This window comes from Stigmatopora nigra, chromosome 8 (genome assembly GCF_051989575.1).
Source record: "Stigmatopora nigra isolate UIUO_SnigA chromosome 8, RoL_Snig_1.1, whole genome shotgun sequence".
NCBI lineage: Eukaryota > Metazoa > Chordata > Actinopteri > Syngnathiformes > Syngnathidae > Stigmatopora > Stigmatopora nigra.
The window spans coordinates 1619359-1636456 of record NC_135515.1 but is presented as its reverse complement, the minus strand read 5'-3'; the positions used below and the strand labels follow the sequence as shown (position 1 = coordinate 1636456).

Here is a 17098-nt window from a genome sequence, read left to right as displayed (position 1 = left end):
AGTACTGTTGCAAACAGTAGATATTTAGATATTAAACATTCTGTCATGAATATAATTTTGAGACCTGGTTTCAACAGTACTTAGATACTAAACAGTACTTGGATATTAAACTGTACTTAGATATTAAACAGTACTTAGATATTAAACAGTACTTAGATATTAAACAGTACCTAGATATTTTTAGCTGGTTTCAACAGTACTTAGATATTAAACAGTACTTAAATATTAAACATTACTTAGATATTAAACATTACTTAGATATTAAACAGTACTTGGATATTAAACTCTCTCTCTCATTGATTTTAAACTCTCTCATGAATATAATTTAGAGAGCCAGCTTTAACAGTAAACTCTCTGTCACCATTTGACCGGCGACCAAACGTCCGGTCAAGAACAAAATCTTTTGGTAGTTTCAGGAAGAAGTAGAACCCGTCAAAGATTCTGACTTCAGAGTGCCCCAAATTCTTTTGTCAGTAATAACATCTTTTGGCTGTAATATTAGGCCAAAGGATCTGGAAGGACACCTTTTGGCCTTCAGAGGTAAAGGCTGTCCTGTAGTGCTTTAACCAGTTTTTTTTCCCCTCTCAGAGGTTTGGCGCCCTTTCAAAAGCACCGCTAGCATAGCTCGTAAACGCGAGAATGAGAAAGAGGCCAAGCTGTCGCTTGGCAGGATTCCAGCTGCGTTCCTCGCGGCCCGAGAGAGGAATAGCACTCGTTCTCGAAATGGAGAAAAAATGAAAGGCCTGGAAATGCAGGTGAAGCAGCTTTTTGATGAGTCTTTAGTGGGGAACATTGTCGGATATTCATATGGTGAACATCCTGATTGGAGGCTTGAGATTTTTTACGCAAAAGGAAGGTATCAATATCGTCAATTGGAATTTGTTCTGATCATAGTTTGGGTAACTGACGAGAGGATGTTTATGTTCGGTTCTTGTGGTTCTACTTTTGAATTTTAACTGCTAAAATTGATCTATGTTTTGGACAGTTACTGAAAAATGTCAAAAAATTGAGTCACTTCAGGCTGTTATCACTCAGCCAATAGGAGGACTGTAGTTTTTGATGGACAGGTTGTTCATTGGTTCTTGAAGCTCAGTTTTAAATGTCTTATTTCTGAGGATGACATTAATTACCTGCAATTTTTTTTGTGGTTGACGGTCAGATTTTCGCCAATAGAGAATGCAAATCGATTTTTTTTCTGTTATATAAACTATATAACCTATCTTAAAACTATAACCACAGTTGTCAGTACACTTTTTAGGGTAAACTAACTTAAGAAATTCAAAATCCAAAAAAACATAATAACTTAGCCAATACCCTTTTCAAAACATATTCCAGTTTAGTCCAAAACCCCCACAAATGACAGCCAAAAAATGTCATTTTTCACTCCCCAAAAAAACCCTGCATATTTGGCATTAGGACTCAAAGCAATTTGGATTCTATTCTCCACTGCCATTTATCATTATTAGCACTGAATTCCGAATAATTCCAGCTGGGGAAAGAAAATGTCAAGGAAAAAAAGGGAATTTATGTTAGATCCACTTCCCCTTTCTTACCTCCCCTTCGTCTCTTAATGCTTATTTTCACGGCTTTGCTTAAAATATTGATCATCAATTAGCACTACGTCTGTTTTGCTACAAGAATGGCTGTCGCGCTCCATCACTCTGTCAAGGCCAATTGGCGGCTCATTCAAAGTTCATCTTTTTTTTCTCTCTCTCTCTTTTTTTTCTCCTGGTTTCGGCTTTTGCGCCTTTGGAGGAGTCATTACGAGCCCAACATAGCCCGAGGTGCAATCACCTATTCTCTTTCATTACCGTGGAGATGGAGAAGGTGAGAGAGATTATTAGAACTTTGGAATGATCACAAAGCTCCACGCCGCCTGTCAGATCCCCCCTACGTGTAATTCATCTGGCCTGGCTCATTCACCCCCTCCGTGCACACCCTCCCTCACCCCCTTCTCTCAGCCAGGGGTTTGGCCACAGACATTATTCATGAACATCTGCAGCACGCTGAATATTCCTGCAGCTTTCGCCATGATGAAAAGGGAGCTGCCCCCCTTTAGACTGGAAAATTAACATGCCGGAGCGGAGATTACGGACATTTTATTGCTAGCTTGGCGCTTTGACGTAGGCGAGACTGGCCGCTAGCGATGGATGAGGAGAGACGGATGATTCTTTCATTAGGATGGTGTCAAGGAAGATTTTGGGGTGGAGTTAGAAACCATGTTTGGCGTTCAGGATGTATGTGTAATACATATTTGGGAAAAAATAGGATACAAAGGCAGGAGAAACACAATTAAATAAGCAGTTTGGATCTAAAAATAGCATTATGAGGTGTGCCCAAATATATCACCTAGTTCATGTGTGTCAAAGTGGTGGCCCGGGGGCCAAATCTGGCCCGCTGCATCATTTTGTGTGGCCCAGGAAAGTCAATCATGAGTGTTGGCTTTCTGTTTTAGGATCAAATTCAAATGAAGAGTATAGATGTATATGAAATTTCCTGATTTTCCTCCTTTTAAATCAATGATTGTATTTTTTTAATCAATTTGTTCTGTGTTGTTAGTTCAAAAATCATTTTTAAAATCAAAAAATATATTTAAAAAAAGCTAAAATAAACATTGTTTTAGATCTATAAAAAAACTAAATATTCAGGGATTTTAATCCAGTTCTTTTAATCCATTTATAAAGAAAAAATAATTAAAGTGATTGTTCATTTTGAGAATATCTGCAAAAACGTTGATATTTGCATTCTCCGCAACAGCTTCTAGAAACAAACAAAAAAGTCTGATTTTGGAATAATAACGCTCTCGTCCCTCCCAGTCTTTGACGACACGATCCCCCCAAAAAGACCAACCGAGACCACCAAGCCTGCAGCTCTGTTGTATCACTTTGTGTTTGTCCCCATAATATGGTCAGTTGAACCAAACCCCATTGACACAGCCAGAGCCTCTCCTCGCCTTTTCTCCTCTTCTAAGTGGCCGCCTCTTTGCTAGCCTCCTTGTGTCATTATGCCGATTAGCCGCTGCGCTTTACCTTTCATGTGCGAGGGTTTTGATGGTCTTAAACCAGTAACATACCCCACCCACACACCCACAACACGACCGGCACCACACACACAATAACTGTGCTACCACAATGGAATCCAGCCGGCTTTCAGCGGGGAACCTCAAGCTTATTCTGCACCATTCCAAAGCCCCGATCAAGTGCGTTCACCCTAGAATAAGTGGACACATACACGGGTTTGCACGCATATTTTCGTACCCAAATTGCTGTGTTAAGTTGTTGTTTTTTGTTGGAAATGTTAGTTCTCTACAGATCTGATTTATTACATTCCAATTTAGCTAAATAGAGAGCACAGTATTCGCCTAGTGGTGGAATGTCAATTTTTTGGTGTAATTTTAGTTGCAAAAACATGGCGTAAGCGACAAATGACTATAATTGATCACTGTAATGTTCAAATACTTGTCAACTTGTACGTTTTCCCGTATTTTATATATTTTTCATCATTTCAAATTATATACACGATATTTTAAGTCATTTTTTTTGTGTAAAACTGATCTTGTTTTACACATTTTGGCTCTAATCCGGATCGTTTAGGTCACTGCTAACAAACAAAAACATCAACGTCGATTGCTATTAGTCATGCTTTCAACATACCACCTTTTCACTATATAAATATAGCGTGTCAGCAAGCAATGTACCCAGAGAGTCAAGCACTATGTCCATTTCTGGGAACATTTTAGACTTTTAAGTGCACCCTATGTGACTAAATATTTGCCATGTTGCATTTGTATGTTTAATAGGTGGAATTGCAAATATTAGTAAGGGGAGTATAGTGCTGAGGTTGCCAGGTATGTGTTCAGGTCTTTAAATCCTGTAGAATTTCATAAGGTTGTTCAGCTTGATGGAAAATGGCCAAAACTCCCATTTTCAGCTTTTCCAACAGGTACATGGACCTTTTTAATATCTCCCATCCAGTTCAATGAGTACTGGAAAAAAAAACATCTGCCAAGAATTAAGAGCTGTTTTTGAAACAAAAAAGAAAGATACGAAGAACATGAATGAGATGAGATGAGAGGGGAGGGAAAAAATATCAGACCGAACAAAAAGGAAGTGCGGAAACATGACGGGGTTGAAGTCGGGGGTGAGATGTCATGGGCGGGCCGCCCAATGCTTTAATATTTCACGCGGCAATCCCTGCATTATGGATTTGCTCTGATTGCCCTCTCAAGACCCGCCATGTGCACTTACCCACTCATCTCCGGCAAAAGTTCTCCTGGCAGAACTTGAGGAGGACGTACACGCCCTAGCCAATTTCTTGTCTTTACGTTTTCGTGGAGTCTTGCCTATGTCCTAGCGCCATGCCACAAAAGAATCCAAGCCCAAGTTTGAGTGAAGGCCTCTGGCGTCTTAACCTTCGGTTTGCCTGTGTGCTGTGCCACCTAGTGGTTCTCCCCGGTGGTGGATAAACTCTTGTGCACCTGCTGTACTTGTTATATTCACTCGGATGATGAAAAACGTATGCATTGGTAAATGTGTGTTGGGCATTTTGCATTGTCGCAAATGACCTGATTTAACAAAGGTTAGGAAAAAAGTCAGAGTTTTACTTGCTTTTGTTTCTTATCCTAACACCGCTAGTTTCATATTTATCATATTTTTTTTTAAATTACAACGATTCTCGCTCGTTGCAGGACACATTTTTGACATATTGGCGCCCATTGATGCTGTTTGTCATCATTTTAAAGGTATTTTTTGTAGTATTTTATTTTTGAGTACATACTTAAGAACTGCTTTTTATACATGAGTGTTTTTCAGTGCACTGTAGGCTGTGATGGAGTAGCTAGTGGCAAACGTGTAACCCACAGAAACAATGTTTTTGCAATTCTTTAATCAGCTTTACATACACAAACAAATTAAAAATCGGGGTCCAAGTATCAATTAATATTAACCCAAGCATCTTGGCTACCAAGTTGCAAAACTATGCGTTTTGTAATGACGGAAGAATAGTTCTTCAAAGTTATTGTCCACAAGAACGACAACTAAAACTGTGTTTAATTTTAATTGACGTACTTTTCCACTTTTTGGGTCACATAAGCCATACTTAATATTAATTTTGTGGCCTACACGAACCAAAATGTGACAACCAGCGTAAATGCCAGGTCTTTACGGGTTATTTTTTTGCCAAAAATTGCCATTTTTTCGTTTTGCTAGCATTTTTGTCTTTCTCTTATCCCTTAACTCATCACCTGGATCTCTCGGACCCCGATTCATATGCTAGTAAAGCTCCCACCTAATTGAAAAGGGACATTTCTCCAATGTCAGCACACCATCTCTAATATTCACTTTGTCGTTAGCCACGAGGCCGATTTATCCAACTTTAGAGCATCAGGCTCCGCCCACCGTACGCCGGCCGTCAAAAACTGCCGCGTCGCCGTGCCTGTCCGCCAACACACGGCCTCTCGCATTACCCGCGCATCCACGCTAAGTGAATAACTGTAGCGTTGACCTCGGCAGGCTGCTTTTTTACATGTGCTATTGACTCTCTGCAAAACGTGGGCTGGATGCTGCTCTTTCAAACTCCGTAATATGAGATCCTTTCTTACTGGATGCAAAAAGCCTAAGGCCTAAGCAACCACCTCCTTCTTTATCCATCCTCAATATAACTCTATAACTCACCTCAGCTTTGGATTTAATTGTTTATCTTTACATACCGTATTTTCACGACTATAAGGCGCACTTAAAAGTCTTAAATTTTCTCCAAAATAGACAGTGCGCCTTATAATCCAGTGCGCCTTATATATGGGGGAAAAAAAGCAAAACCAGAAAACCAAAAACGAAAAACCACCACTTTCGGATATTAAAAAAAACACAAACACCTGAACTGAATACTCAATACTGTTAAATATGCAGATGCCATCTTAGTTTACAAAATCTTCCATCATATAGCTCCTCCCCCCACTGCAAGATTTTATACCAAAAAATCCAAAACATCAACAATGGCTGGCTCTGGAGGTGACTGTAAAGTAGTGAGTGCTTCATACCTGGAAGTCAATAGCAATTACCGTATTTTCACCACTATAAGGGGCACTTAAAAGTCTTAAATTTTCTCCAAAATAGACAGTGCACCTTATAACACAGTGCGCCTTATATATGAAAAAAATATCATTCATTGAGGGTGCGCCTTATTATGCGGTGCACCTTATAGTCATGAAAATACGGTAAGCGCATTTAAGCCTTTGCTATGGCTGTTTTGCTTTTGTCCAAACACCCCCCGCCCCCCCCCTCCCTACTCTGTCAAGTCGCCGTCCTCGACAACATCCGATGAATAGTCCCTCTCCTCGCCGTAATAGGGAATCAGCTACGGAGCGGCGAGCATTGGCGGCGTGTAAAGAGATAAATCAGATTGCGCCTCTTGCTTTGCCAGTTTATTGAATCTAAATTGCCCCCCCAACCCCTCCCCCCTCGGCCTATCCATCTCGCGGCCGATAATGGCCCCGTTCCACCTGGTTTGGAGCGTTATTGCGTTTTAACCCCCCCCCCTTCTAACGAGACCCTGCTAATCCTGCCAAGGGGAGAATGGAGGGAAAAGAAGTGATAGAAGAAGAGTTTCTGAAGGGAGGAATAAAAGAAATGGCAACCTGCCTTTTTTTGTTTTTTTTTGCGGACTTTCTTCTTCTCTGTCGTAGCGCCGGAAACATCTTCTGGCAGACGTGGTGGTGGTGGTGGTGGTGGTTGGGACTCCCCCGAGCTGCAATTACACTCGTAATCAGGCCACGCTCCACCCACCGCCGTGCGGCCAAGATGGAACGCCGACTAAATGAAGTGAAAGAACGTTTATTACTCGCTTTAATAAAAGTCCGTCATGCTATTATACCAAAAATGGACCGTAGCCACAAAGCTGTTAAGGAAGATATTTACATGAATGCATATTTTTGCAGTATTGCTACAGCATAACTTACTTTTTAGATAAATAGATCCATTTCAGACCCTTCAACCTAATATAATTGTCAAACCCAAGACAAGAAATTGTCTTATTTTTGGAATTTCAAGCTCATTTATTTTAAAGCAAGCCCAACAACACTAAAACCAATTTGAATTAAAATCAAAAGCTTTTATTGTCATTATACACAGCTGCGTATAACAAAATTGGTGGTCCTAGTACTCCAAAAAAGTACTTTTTCCCAGTACAAAAACATGAATAAATAATATAAAAATATAAAAAGTCACATTTATACACAACCATTTATTTATTAACTTATTACCTATGTATTTATGTCTACAATGTCTTTTGCTGTGTCTATATTCTCATTAAAAAAACAGAAACACAAGACAATACTGTTAAACATCCTAATTCCACCTTAATGTACAAAATCCTTTATAACGAAGCTCCGCCTCCACTGTAAAAAACCCAACAAATCAACAAAGGCTGGCTCCATAGGTGACTGTGTAAAATAATCGTTTTTACATCGTTCTCTAAAAAGAAATAATATTTCCCATTAGTTCAATGTACTGCAATATAAAAAATCTCAATGCTAGTACTTATAGGATATTGTAGGACCCCAAAAAATACCCGAGTATCGAACCTGGACGTCACAAACGTCAAACCCCTACTTTGGAGGTCTTCCCCGACTCTTATTTTGAAACTGTTGTCCCAATATTTTTTTAGCCATTTGGTGTTCCAGCTCATGTTTTCAAGGAGCGCTCCGCATTGATATAATCAAACGGCATCCCTGTCTTGGCGCTTTCATTGTTTTGAGGGGGCCGGGGGGGCCCGCCGGGCGAGTATACGCTGATGAGAGATGGATGGATAAACAGTTTGATTTGCTGCTATGGCCCCCGGGCACGCTGCACGGTGTACTGGAGAGAACGGCGCCGCCGATGCGTTGAGGGCAAAAAAAACAGAAGGAGGAGGAGAGGATGAGAGACGCTTTTGGCGCCGGCATGAAGGGATGGAGGTGGAGGATAAACAACGCTAAAGAGGCGTCAAATCCCCCCGATGTTGTTAGCGGCCCTTTTCTCTCTCTCTCTTACTCGACATGTTAGTTTGTCCCCCCTCGAGCTGTTGGTTCTTCCTTTTTTTTTACCCTACCTGGCCGCCATGTCTATGGACCCTTTTCTTTTGGCTATGGCACCTCTACAGCGCCATCTATTTTCTATCTGGGTGTAGCCCTGAGATCGTGGAATGTCTACCTTAGCTTAAATGCTAGTTAGGGTAGACTACTACTGAATTATATTGTGTACTATATGAGAAAATAGTGTGCTGTGTAAGTGGAAGTCATCATGAACAGAAATCATGTTATTATTAACTGGAAAGGTCAAATGTATTGAATATCAATTGGCGTCATAGGCATAGAATGAGTTAATTTACTTTTTAATTACAGCAGGGCTTACTATTTAATAGTCAATTTGTAGTAAAATACAAAACATCATGTTTTTAAAAGGGTTATGGAGAAGTTAAGACTTATTAAGAACAAGGCAGAATGATATATAACTTAAATATGCAAGTTATAATATATATATATATATATATATATATATATATATATATATATATATATATATATATATATATATATATATATATATATATATATATATATATATATATATATATATATATATATATATATATATATATTAGTTTTTTTTTTTTTTCAAATTCCAAAACGAGCTGTTTTTCCACTTTTGCATTAAACTACAAAGTCACCATATTCATAATAATAATATAATATTATTATTAAACTAGAAAGTTACCATATTAAAATATTAAGTAGAAATGAAGACTTATTTAAAAGAAAGAAATAGCGTCACCTACCAAAATACTAAAACCGTATTTTCACGACTATAAGGCGCACTTAAAAGTCTTAAATTTTCTCCAAAATAGACCTTATATTCCAGTGTGCTTTATATATGGAAAAATAAATAAATATGTCATTCATTGAGGGTGCGCCTTATAGTCGTGAAAATACAGTATCTTAAATATACAAGTTATAATATATATATAAATAGATATTTTTAGGATGTATTGCAAAAAAAATCCCAATATTTCCTTCTAGCAACACTGTAAAACCTGACTATATCTTAGAGAAAGCCACCATGTTTAACCACAAGCTCCTCCCTCTAATTCCCAAAACGCAAAAATCCTCAAGTCACGATTGGCTCCCCGCCCGGCAACCTCCGACTTCTCAAATTGGTGCCGTCGGTAGCTCCGTCTTCAGACCGCAACGACAAGCCACCCGCCGCGTACGGCGCCCGCACACGGAGGCGGCGGCGTGAGGCAGACGCCAGGATGCAGTCATCCGTGTCGAGTCATTGTTAGTAAAGATGCGTAACCTCCAGACTTAAGCAGCCGTAGCGGCGCTGTGACGGCTTCTTTGTCTCGGCCAATTAGCCAACAAAACCAGCGGCGCAGTCGAGCTCACCCCGTGGCCTCGCTCGCATGCACCCGCACACTTTACACATTACGCCGTGCGGGTTTTTTGTTGGAACGCGTTTACTTGGCAACCAGGCGGCCTGTCGTTTCCAATTAGTATTCCAGACAAAGCATAATCATTGTAAGGATTCATCGTTTTGAGCTTTTTTCTGATTGCCCTCCACCTACTCTTCTATCGGGTTACTCCGCCCACTTTGGAAGAAAACATCTTAATTTTTGATTTTATTTAAACTCATTTAGTGTCATGTTATCATGGAATTTATTGTATATAACTTACACATTAAAATTGCAATTTAGTGACAGTGATGTATAAATAAAATAGCGCAAAAATGGGATGTTTTTTATTTACAGGCTGTATTGCTAATTTTTCTTAATGTTGCTAAATCTTCATTTTGGAAGAACTAAACCCGAAGAAAACGACTACATCATAAATAATGATAAATGATAATTATTATCGACTAATTCACTACTTTGCGATTTTTTTCTGCTATTTTTAATTATTATTTTATTGTCAATAGTAGGCAATGACTTAACTTAGTACTTATGGTACTTACTTAAAATTTTGGATCAGTTTTTATTGATTTTTAAGGACTTTTCAGGTTGTTTCTTGTTTGTTTGTCAACTTTCTGAATTTAACCCTCATGTTTTTCTATTTATTTTTTCCCTTTAGCCAAAAGTGATGAAGTTCTGAAGGCCAAAATAGCCAAGCAAGAGGACGAAGTCCGTAAAAAGATGAATATGGGTGAGTTTTTTTTACGCATATCTAGTATGAATTAGAACTTTTACACCCACTTTGATTACTTTATTCCTTCGTGAAATATCACTGACCTCTTTTATTATAATTCTATCGCTCAGCTGTGCCTTGTGATATGGATTTTCCCAAAAACAATTGCGATTCTTTGCTTTGAGATGCGAGCAGAAATTTGAGATACGAGTCGGAATTGCAAATGTCAACTAAAACCCACCCCCATTAAAATAATTTAACATTGACAGTTACAGTGAAGCTAATTTAAGAAATAAAACCTTTAAAAATATCAAAAACATATTTAAGAAGCGGATAAATCATAATGCTAAAAAATGCTAAATGTTACCATCATATAATAGCCTTTTTATTCAAAATATTCAATACATACAAGTATTTTATTCCTAAAAAAAGACCTATTATTTCTGTTATGTAGATTATTTTCCCCTTTATTTCTATTCTCGCACCATTTTAAAAATAAATACACGTTTTCCCTTCTATTTACATCCATTTTTCCTCTATTTCTCCGTGTTCATTTTTTTTTTACAGAATCCTTTTCTTACCACCTGCAACTTAAAACGAAGTTTAAAGTCCAACCTATATTTAATTCATATTTGCACTCCACTTCTGACATGAACTTGAAGTACGTGCCTTTCTACGAAAACCGTCTTCATTAGCATTCAATTGCCAAGGAAAAAATGTGCATTCTTTACCCCCGCAGCTAGTGAATAAATACATTTGCTGGCAGCGGCAAACTCCCGACGGCCCGTTGTTGCACGTATCCCATCTCGATAGACATTCCAATAAAGCCAAGAGTCATTTCCACGGGATATGCTGCTGCTAATAAAAGTCCTGAGACAGAATAATGAGGCCAGTCCTTGTTCTAACCAGGGCAGCGTATAAATGAGAGCACGTCTGTCTTTCTGTCCGTCTTTCCGTCCGTGTAGCCGCAGAATAATTCCTTCTAGTGTGGGTGTTTAGTGTTTTTCTATTGGCCGAGACGTTCTTGTAGCTTTTGTGTCATTTGTGTGTGTGTGGCAGTGTGACCTTTAAAGTTAGCTGCCCTTTTGGCCCAATGAAAGTGCAGCCATCAGAAAGTAATTAGCCTTGCACTCCTTCTTTGGTCACCGGCTCCGGTTGGGATGCCATGCGTTACCGCCTCCTTCTCCTCTTGCTCTCCGTTTTGCACATTCTTTTCCTCCTTTTCTTTATACCTTTCCGTATAATAGTAGTAGTATTAGCCAACCAAGTGTGAGTACTCGTTTGACAGCTATTTTTACTTCTGTCTGTAGACTATTCATATTTTTATACATACAGAGTATACAGATAGTGTTGTTCTTATGACATATTTTGGGGTTCCCGATATATCGATTCCGATGACAATACTGTCAAAAAATTTGTTTTTTTGCCTTTTTTATGCTAAATAACTCACTTTGATTGCAGTCATGACATGGTTAGACCTGCTACAGTACTAAAAAAGTATGTGAAATTTAAAAATAAGACCCATAATCATCATAGTATGACGCGTAATGGGATATTTGTATGTATACAGAGTATACAAGTAGTGTCGTTCTAATGCCATTGTTGGGGGTTCCCGATATATTGATTCTGATGACAATACTATACCGGTACTGTTTTTTTTTTTAAATATATACAAAAAAAGAGTTTTTAAAACTTTGAATGCTAAGTAACAATCTTGCTATCTTGATTTGCTAACCAACTTTTATGAAATTTTTAAAAACAGACTTATAATGGTCATAGTGGCTTTATTATACAGTTTTTCCCATATTTAATACTGTTTTTGAGCATTTCTAATTGTGTTTGCCGTTTTGTGGATTTAGGGTTGATTATTATGTTTATTGTGAAACCGATATACCACATTTTCACTATATAAATATAGCGCGTCAGTAAGCAATGTACCGATTGGCCCGTCCGTCCACTTTGTAGAAAATTTTCAACTTTTAAGTGCGCCTGATAAGAGTAAATAATGTATACTTTTTAAAAATCACTTAATAAGGAGAATTTCAATCATTAACAACTCTAAATAATTGGGATAGGTTGACAGAAATACTTTTTTGGGGTTCTTTTCTATGACCGGAACTGACACAACAGGGCAGCCATTTTTCCTTTACGCAATAAAAGTGCAAAATGAGGATGAAGTTGAATTTGTGGCGTTCCCCGCGTTCCCCTCAGGGTTTTCTACGAGGTCGACACTACCAGAAAGTTTCTATTCGAAAACACTAAAGTCGTGCGAAATGAGGAAACCTTTAAAGAGTAGAAAGGAACGCTTCCTCCTACACACCTCGTTCACAAATAGATCGCAGACCGACAACGCGTCCTCTCGCTAGCGTGGCGCTAATCGAAACCAACCCGGATCTGATTCATGTCAACAACAGCAGCAATGTGTGCAATATCGTTGCCGTTGAAGCCCTGCGAGAAAATGATGGAAGGCTTCACCATCAGGGCTTTTTCTTTTTTTTTTCAGAGCCAAACAAGAAGGATCAATAACTGGCCCCGTGGCCATCAGTTAACAAAGTAGTCTCCACTTAAAAAGAAATGTTTGCCTCGCTGGTTAAGGGCAGCCAGATGATGCTAACGCTTGAAAAAGGAAACGTTGGTTCTTTTGTTGAGTCCAATCCCTTCAAGTCAAAAGATTGTACTTTGCATGCCCAACAGGCTCACTTGACATCCGTGATATTCTGTTTTTTATTTATTTTATTTTCCGTTTTGCCCTTTTTGTTGTGCAAATTGCATTCGTAATGAAGGAGAAATGTTTCCGGCCATTTTGTAGGTACGCCTGCGTAATCGATACAATTCTATTGTTGTGGTTAGTAAGTTCAAAAGAAACTTTATAATGAATAAGGGTGTCTTTATATATAGATAATTATATTTGAAAAAAATGATTTCTTGGACTTTAAGGTCAAACTGGCCAAATAATGAAGAAAAAAACAGGATAAAATGCATATATAAGTCGCCCTTTTTTGTATTAAAGTAGAAACCTAGAAGAAATATAGGTCAAAGTAACAATAGGCTAAATAGGCATCTCATAACATAACAGTTTTTTATATAAATATAGCCGAGAAAAAATAATAATAGGTTGTCAGTGGTCAAAAGAAAAAAAATACATATGTAAAGGATTGTTTGGGAATTATAGTGCTTCTGAAAAAGAGATCAAGTGGTCAAAAGTCGATAAAAAAGCATGGAGGTCATCATAAATCATTTAAAAAACATTTATTTCAATATGATTTATTTTAATAAAATTCCTGGCACCCGAATTTTCAAATTTGTATATCGTATTTTCACATATATATAAGGCGCACTACATTATAAGGCGCACTGCCATTATAAGGTGCACCCTCAATAAATGACATTTTTTTCCATACATAAGGCGCACTGGATTATAAGGCGCACTGTATTTTGTAGAAAATTTAAGACTTTTAAGTGCGCCTTATAGTCGTGAAAATACTGTGTATATATACGTAATACTAATATTTTTTTCAAGTTTCTCCAATCAAAATGGAGAGGACGTCTCCAGCCGTCAATGGCATCCCAAAATGTAAACATTTGCCCTGTCAAGCGCTAACAACGCTAGTGTTTTAGCCTCCCGCCTACCGCTCTCTGGCCATTAGCTCAAACCAGCAGCAGATTGGGAGATCATATATTTTAATGAGACGTATAATAGCTCTTTAACCCACATCATTAGGGGAATATATACCTAGCGTTTGCTCTTTGGGCAGCCAAACCAAAGGACTGTTTCTCTAATTACTTTGTGTGTAGGACAGGTCACGGGGTGCTTTTGGACTTGTGTGTCTACCCGTGTGTGTGTGTGGAAGCACATGGAGGAATTATATGTCCATTAAATATTCAGATGCAACCCCCCTTCTTCGACCTGGCATCCAATAAGGCCTTCATTGCTATGGAACTATCTCTGTTGTCAATCATTTTGGCGTCATATTTGTGGTCACCAGTTGTTCATTTTTGGAAGAACTGAAGTGGAAGGATATAAGTATGTTGTAAATGTAATGAGGATAAGTGATTGTCATTGTGGAGGCTTTCAGTTGTTGTGTACAGTAATCCCTCGATTATCGCGAATTTACTATTTTGTGATTTTTTTCCTGCTATTAATTATTATTGTTATATATATTTTTTTATTCATAAAAATATGGGAATTCATGCTGAAACTTGTAAGTGGGAGCCACTATTGCTACTAAAATTCAGCACTGAAAAAAGTTATAATATAGTGAGCCTACTTTGCAATTTTTCCGCTATTATTAATTATTATTTTTTTAAATTCATAAAAATGTGAAAATCCACGCTGAATCTCGTAAGCGGTAGCCACTCTTGCTACAAAAACTTTTTAAAAAGTTATATAGTTGACTACTACTTTGCGATTTTTCAATAATCACGTCCATGTTTACTCTACATAAACCGCAATATTCAAGGGATTACTGTAATACCCCAACTTGCTATTTTACTTCAAAAATACTTTTATTTCACCATTTTTAACCATCTCAACACGCCTAATAGCCACCCATCTATAATTGAAATTAATATTTATACCCTAGAAATATTTGTTACATTTCGACAGCATTTTATTCAAATTAGTGATCATTTAATGCACTCTTGAACACCTTAAAATTCTCATAAAATAATTTTAAATTCAATATTTCCTGACTTTTACAATGCATTTTAAAAAGTCTCCCCAACCTGGTTCAAAAAATCAAAATGAAAACCACTTGACACTAAATATTCCTTCCATAATCCTAATTCGTCTTGCTCATGAAGACACGCCTCCTCAAACCTCATTCCACTCGCACCCGCATTTTTTCCTACCGATCCTCGCCATACCTTTTTCTAATTGAAAATAATAAGTAATCCCTCGGATAAGAAGCTCTTGTGAGATCCAAAGCCGAATATCCTTTCGGGTTTTGAGCTGCAATAAAAGCCAGGAAATGAGAGGCAAGTGAAAGTGCCTGCTTGGACATTGATGCTTAATGTAATCTGCCTAGAAATCAAATTATTTGACCTGGAAAGCCTAACAATACAAAACTCCTGCCGGGCTGCTATTAAATATTTAGCACGTGTCTGTCATGAATACAAATGGCGCGCAAATTAGAATCTACAGGCGCGTGACCCCCATATCACACCCGGGGAGCGTGGAGGTGGCGGGTGGGGCTTTTTTTTTTAGCGGGGGACTGACTGCCTTGCGCTTGAAATGTTTTAATTACCAAGGCCAACGTTTGGGCCGCCGCGTGAAGGACAAGAGACCAAATTTAACATGGGAGCTATTTTTGTTTGCCTTCTCGTCGTATTAACAAACACGCCAGGCGTTAAATAAAGATGTTATTAGAGCTTGTTCGACTCCAGGGGGGGTCGTTGGGTCTGTGTGTGAGGTGTTATTGACTTAAAAAATAAAGAAAACTATCTTTTTTGTGGTTAAATATTTGTTGTTAGCGAATTCTTCATACTATTGAGTGTCTTAAAAGTCGTTTTATATATAAGGCGCACTGGATTATAAGGCGCAGCAGTGGTGGTGGTTGAAGTAGTAGGGGATTGTGTTATATATCCACTAGAGGGAGTTGTAGTGGTTAGGAGTTGTGTTATAAAGAAATTGTGCTAAAGGGAATTTTATAGCTGGATTAACCAATATTGATCCTTAATTAAGGGGAACTGTCGGTTTTTGAGGAAATTGTAGTTTTTCCTTGCGTCTTATAGTGCGGATAATACGGTATATTTTAATTTTTTTGTGAGTACATGCTGTCAAGTTATTTATTACTTTTTTCTTCTTTTTGTTCTTCTGAATGACGTTAATAACTATAATAGTATGTTAATTTTGCATTATATTGAGGAAAAAGTCCAAAATTAAAATAAGGTTAATAAAAACTGCATTATATTTTTTTAACATCAACTTTAATGACGTTAGATCGGCATGAAAATAATACTTTTGGGAATTATTTCAGATATTACCTTGAGATTTTTTCGAAACAAAAAGTGAAACCCAATCTGGACAGGCATTATTACCCCCTTGTGATTTCAATTTTTTTTTTTAAAATGCCACTTCTATTAATTTCTTAACAATCCTCTGCATTAGCCTCATCCCCTAACCTTCCTAGCGATAAATAGCCTTATTTGTTGTATTATCATGTCCAACACAATCCCACCAGTAACAACTATGGAACCCCTCACCACGCCAGTTTCATTCACTCCCGGAATGAAAGCTCCCTTTTTGGCCCACAATTCACCGCAGAATTGATTTCAAAGAAGAAGAGCAGGCCTGCAATTAATTCCACTTTTCCCTCAAAGGTCCATTTTTTGAAACTTACATAAAACCCGTCCTGCCCATTTGCCGAAAAATAATGATTGATTGGAGATGAAAAGTGCCATTGGCTGCCTTTATTTGCTCCTCCCAATTCGTTCAGGTGCACGGCACCCCCGATGTAGCCCCCCTCCCAACCCCAACGCCAAGATCATTAGTTATGCAAGGCTGCTAAGCACTGAATCACAGTTCCGCTCCCGGGGGAAATAAATTTGGCAGAAAATCAGTGTGAGAAGATTTAATTATCACGAGGAGACCTTTTTTTTTTTGCTCCTCCCTCCCCAAGTGAAACCCAAATTCTGTCGTATGCATTAAAGCCAAAATGCGGGTAAAAAAAACGAAATACAATAAAAAAAAGGGTTGCCAGGTTTGTCTTTACCTTTCCTTTTCCTCTCTATTTATCTCATTTAAGAAGTAATAAACTGGGCAATTACTGCGTTATAGATTTTTTTATTAATGCTCATTTCTCTCATTGCTCCTCCCATTTAATCTCAGCTCCGCCCCCTTTTACTCCTTCGACATGTGTGTGAATGATTGTATGATTAGTAGCCTTGTCAATCACCACTTTTTTACCTTTAAGAACAACTTTACCTTTAAAAAAATCTATTTAA

The 17098-nt window shown here is 38.0% G+C and overlaps 1 protein-coding gene across 1 annotated transcript in view; it reads left to right on the top strand.

The window, feature by feature from the left end:
• The window catches only part of rsrc1 (arginine/serine-rich coiled-coil 1), a 78162-nt gene that overhangs the window by 50284 nt on the left and 10780 nt on the right, over positions 1-17098 (top strand). The window contains exon 7 of the mRNA XM_077722166.1: positions 10100-10171. Coding sequence (XP_077578292.1) covers positions 10100-10171 — 72 coding nt within the window. The remainder of the gene's footprint in view (positions 1-10099; positions 10172-17098) is intronic.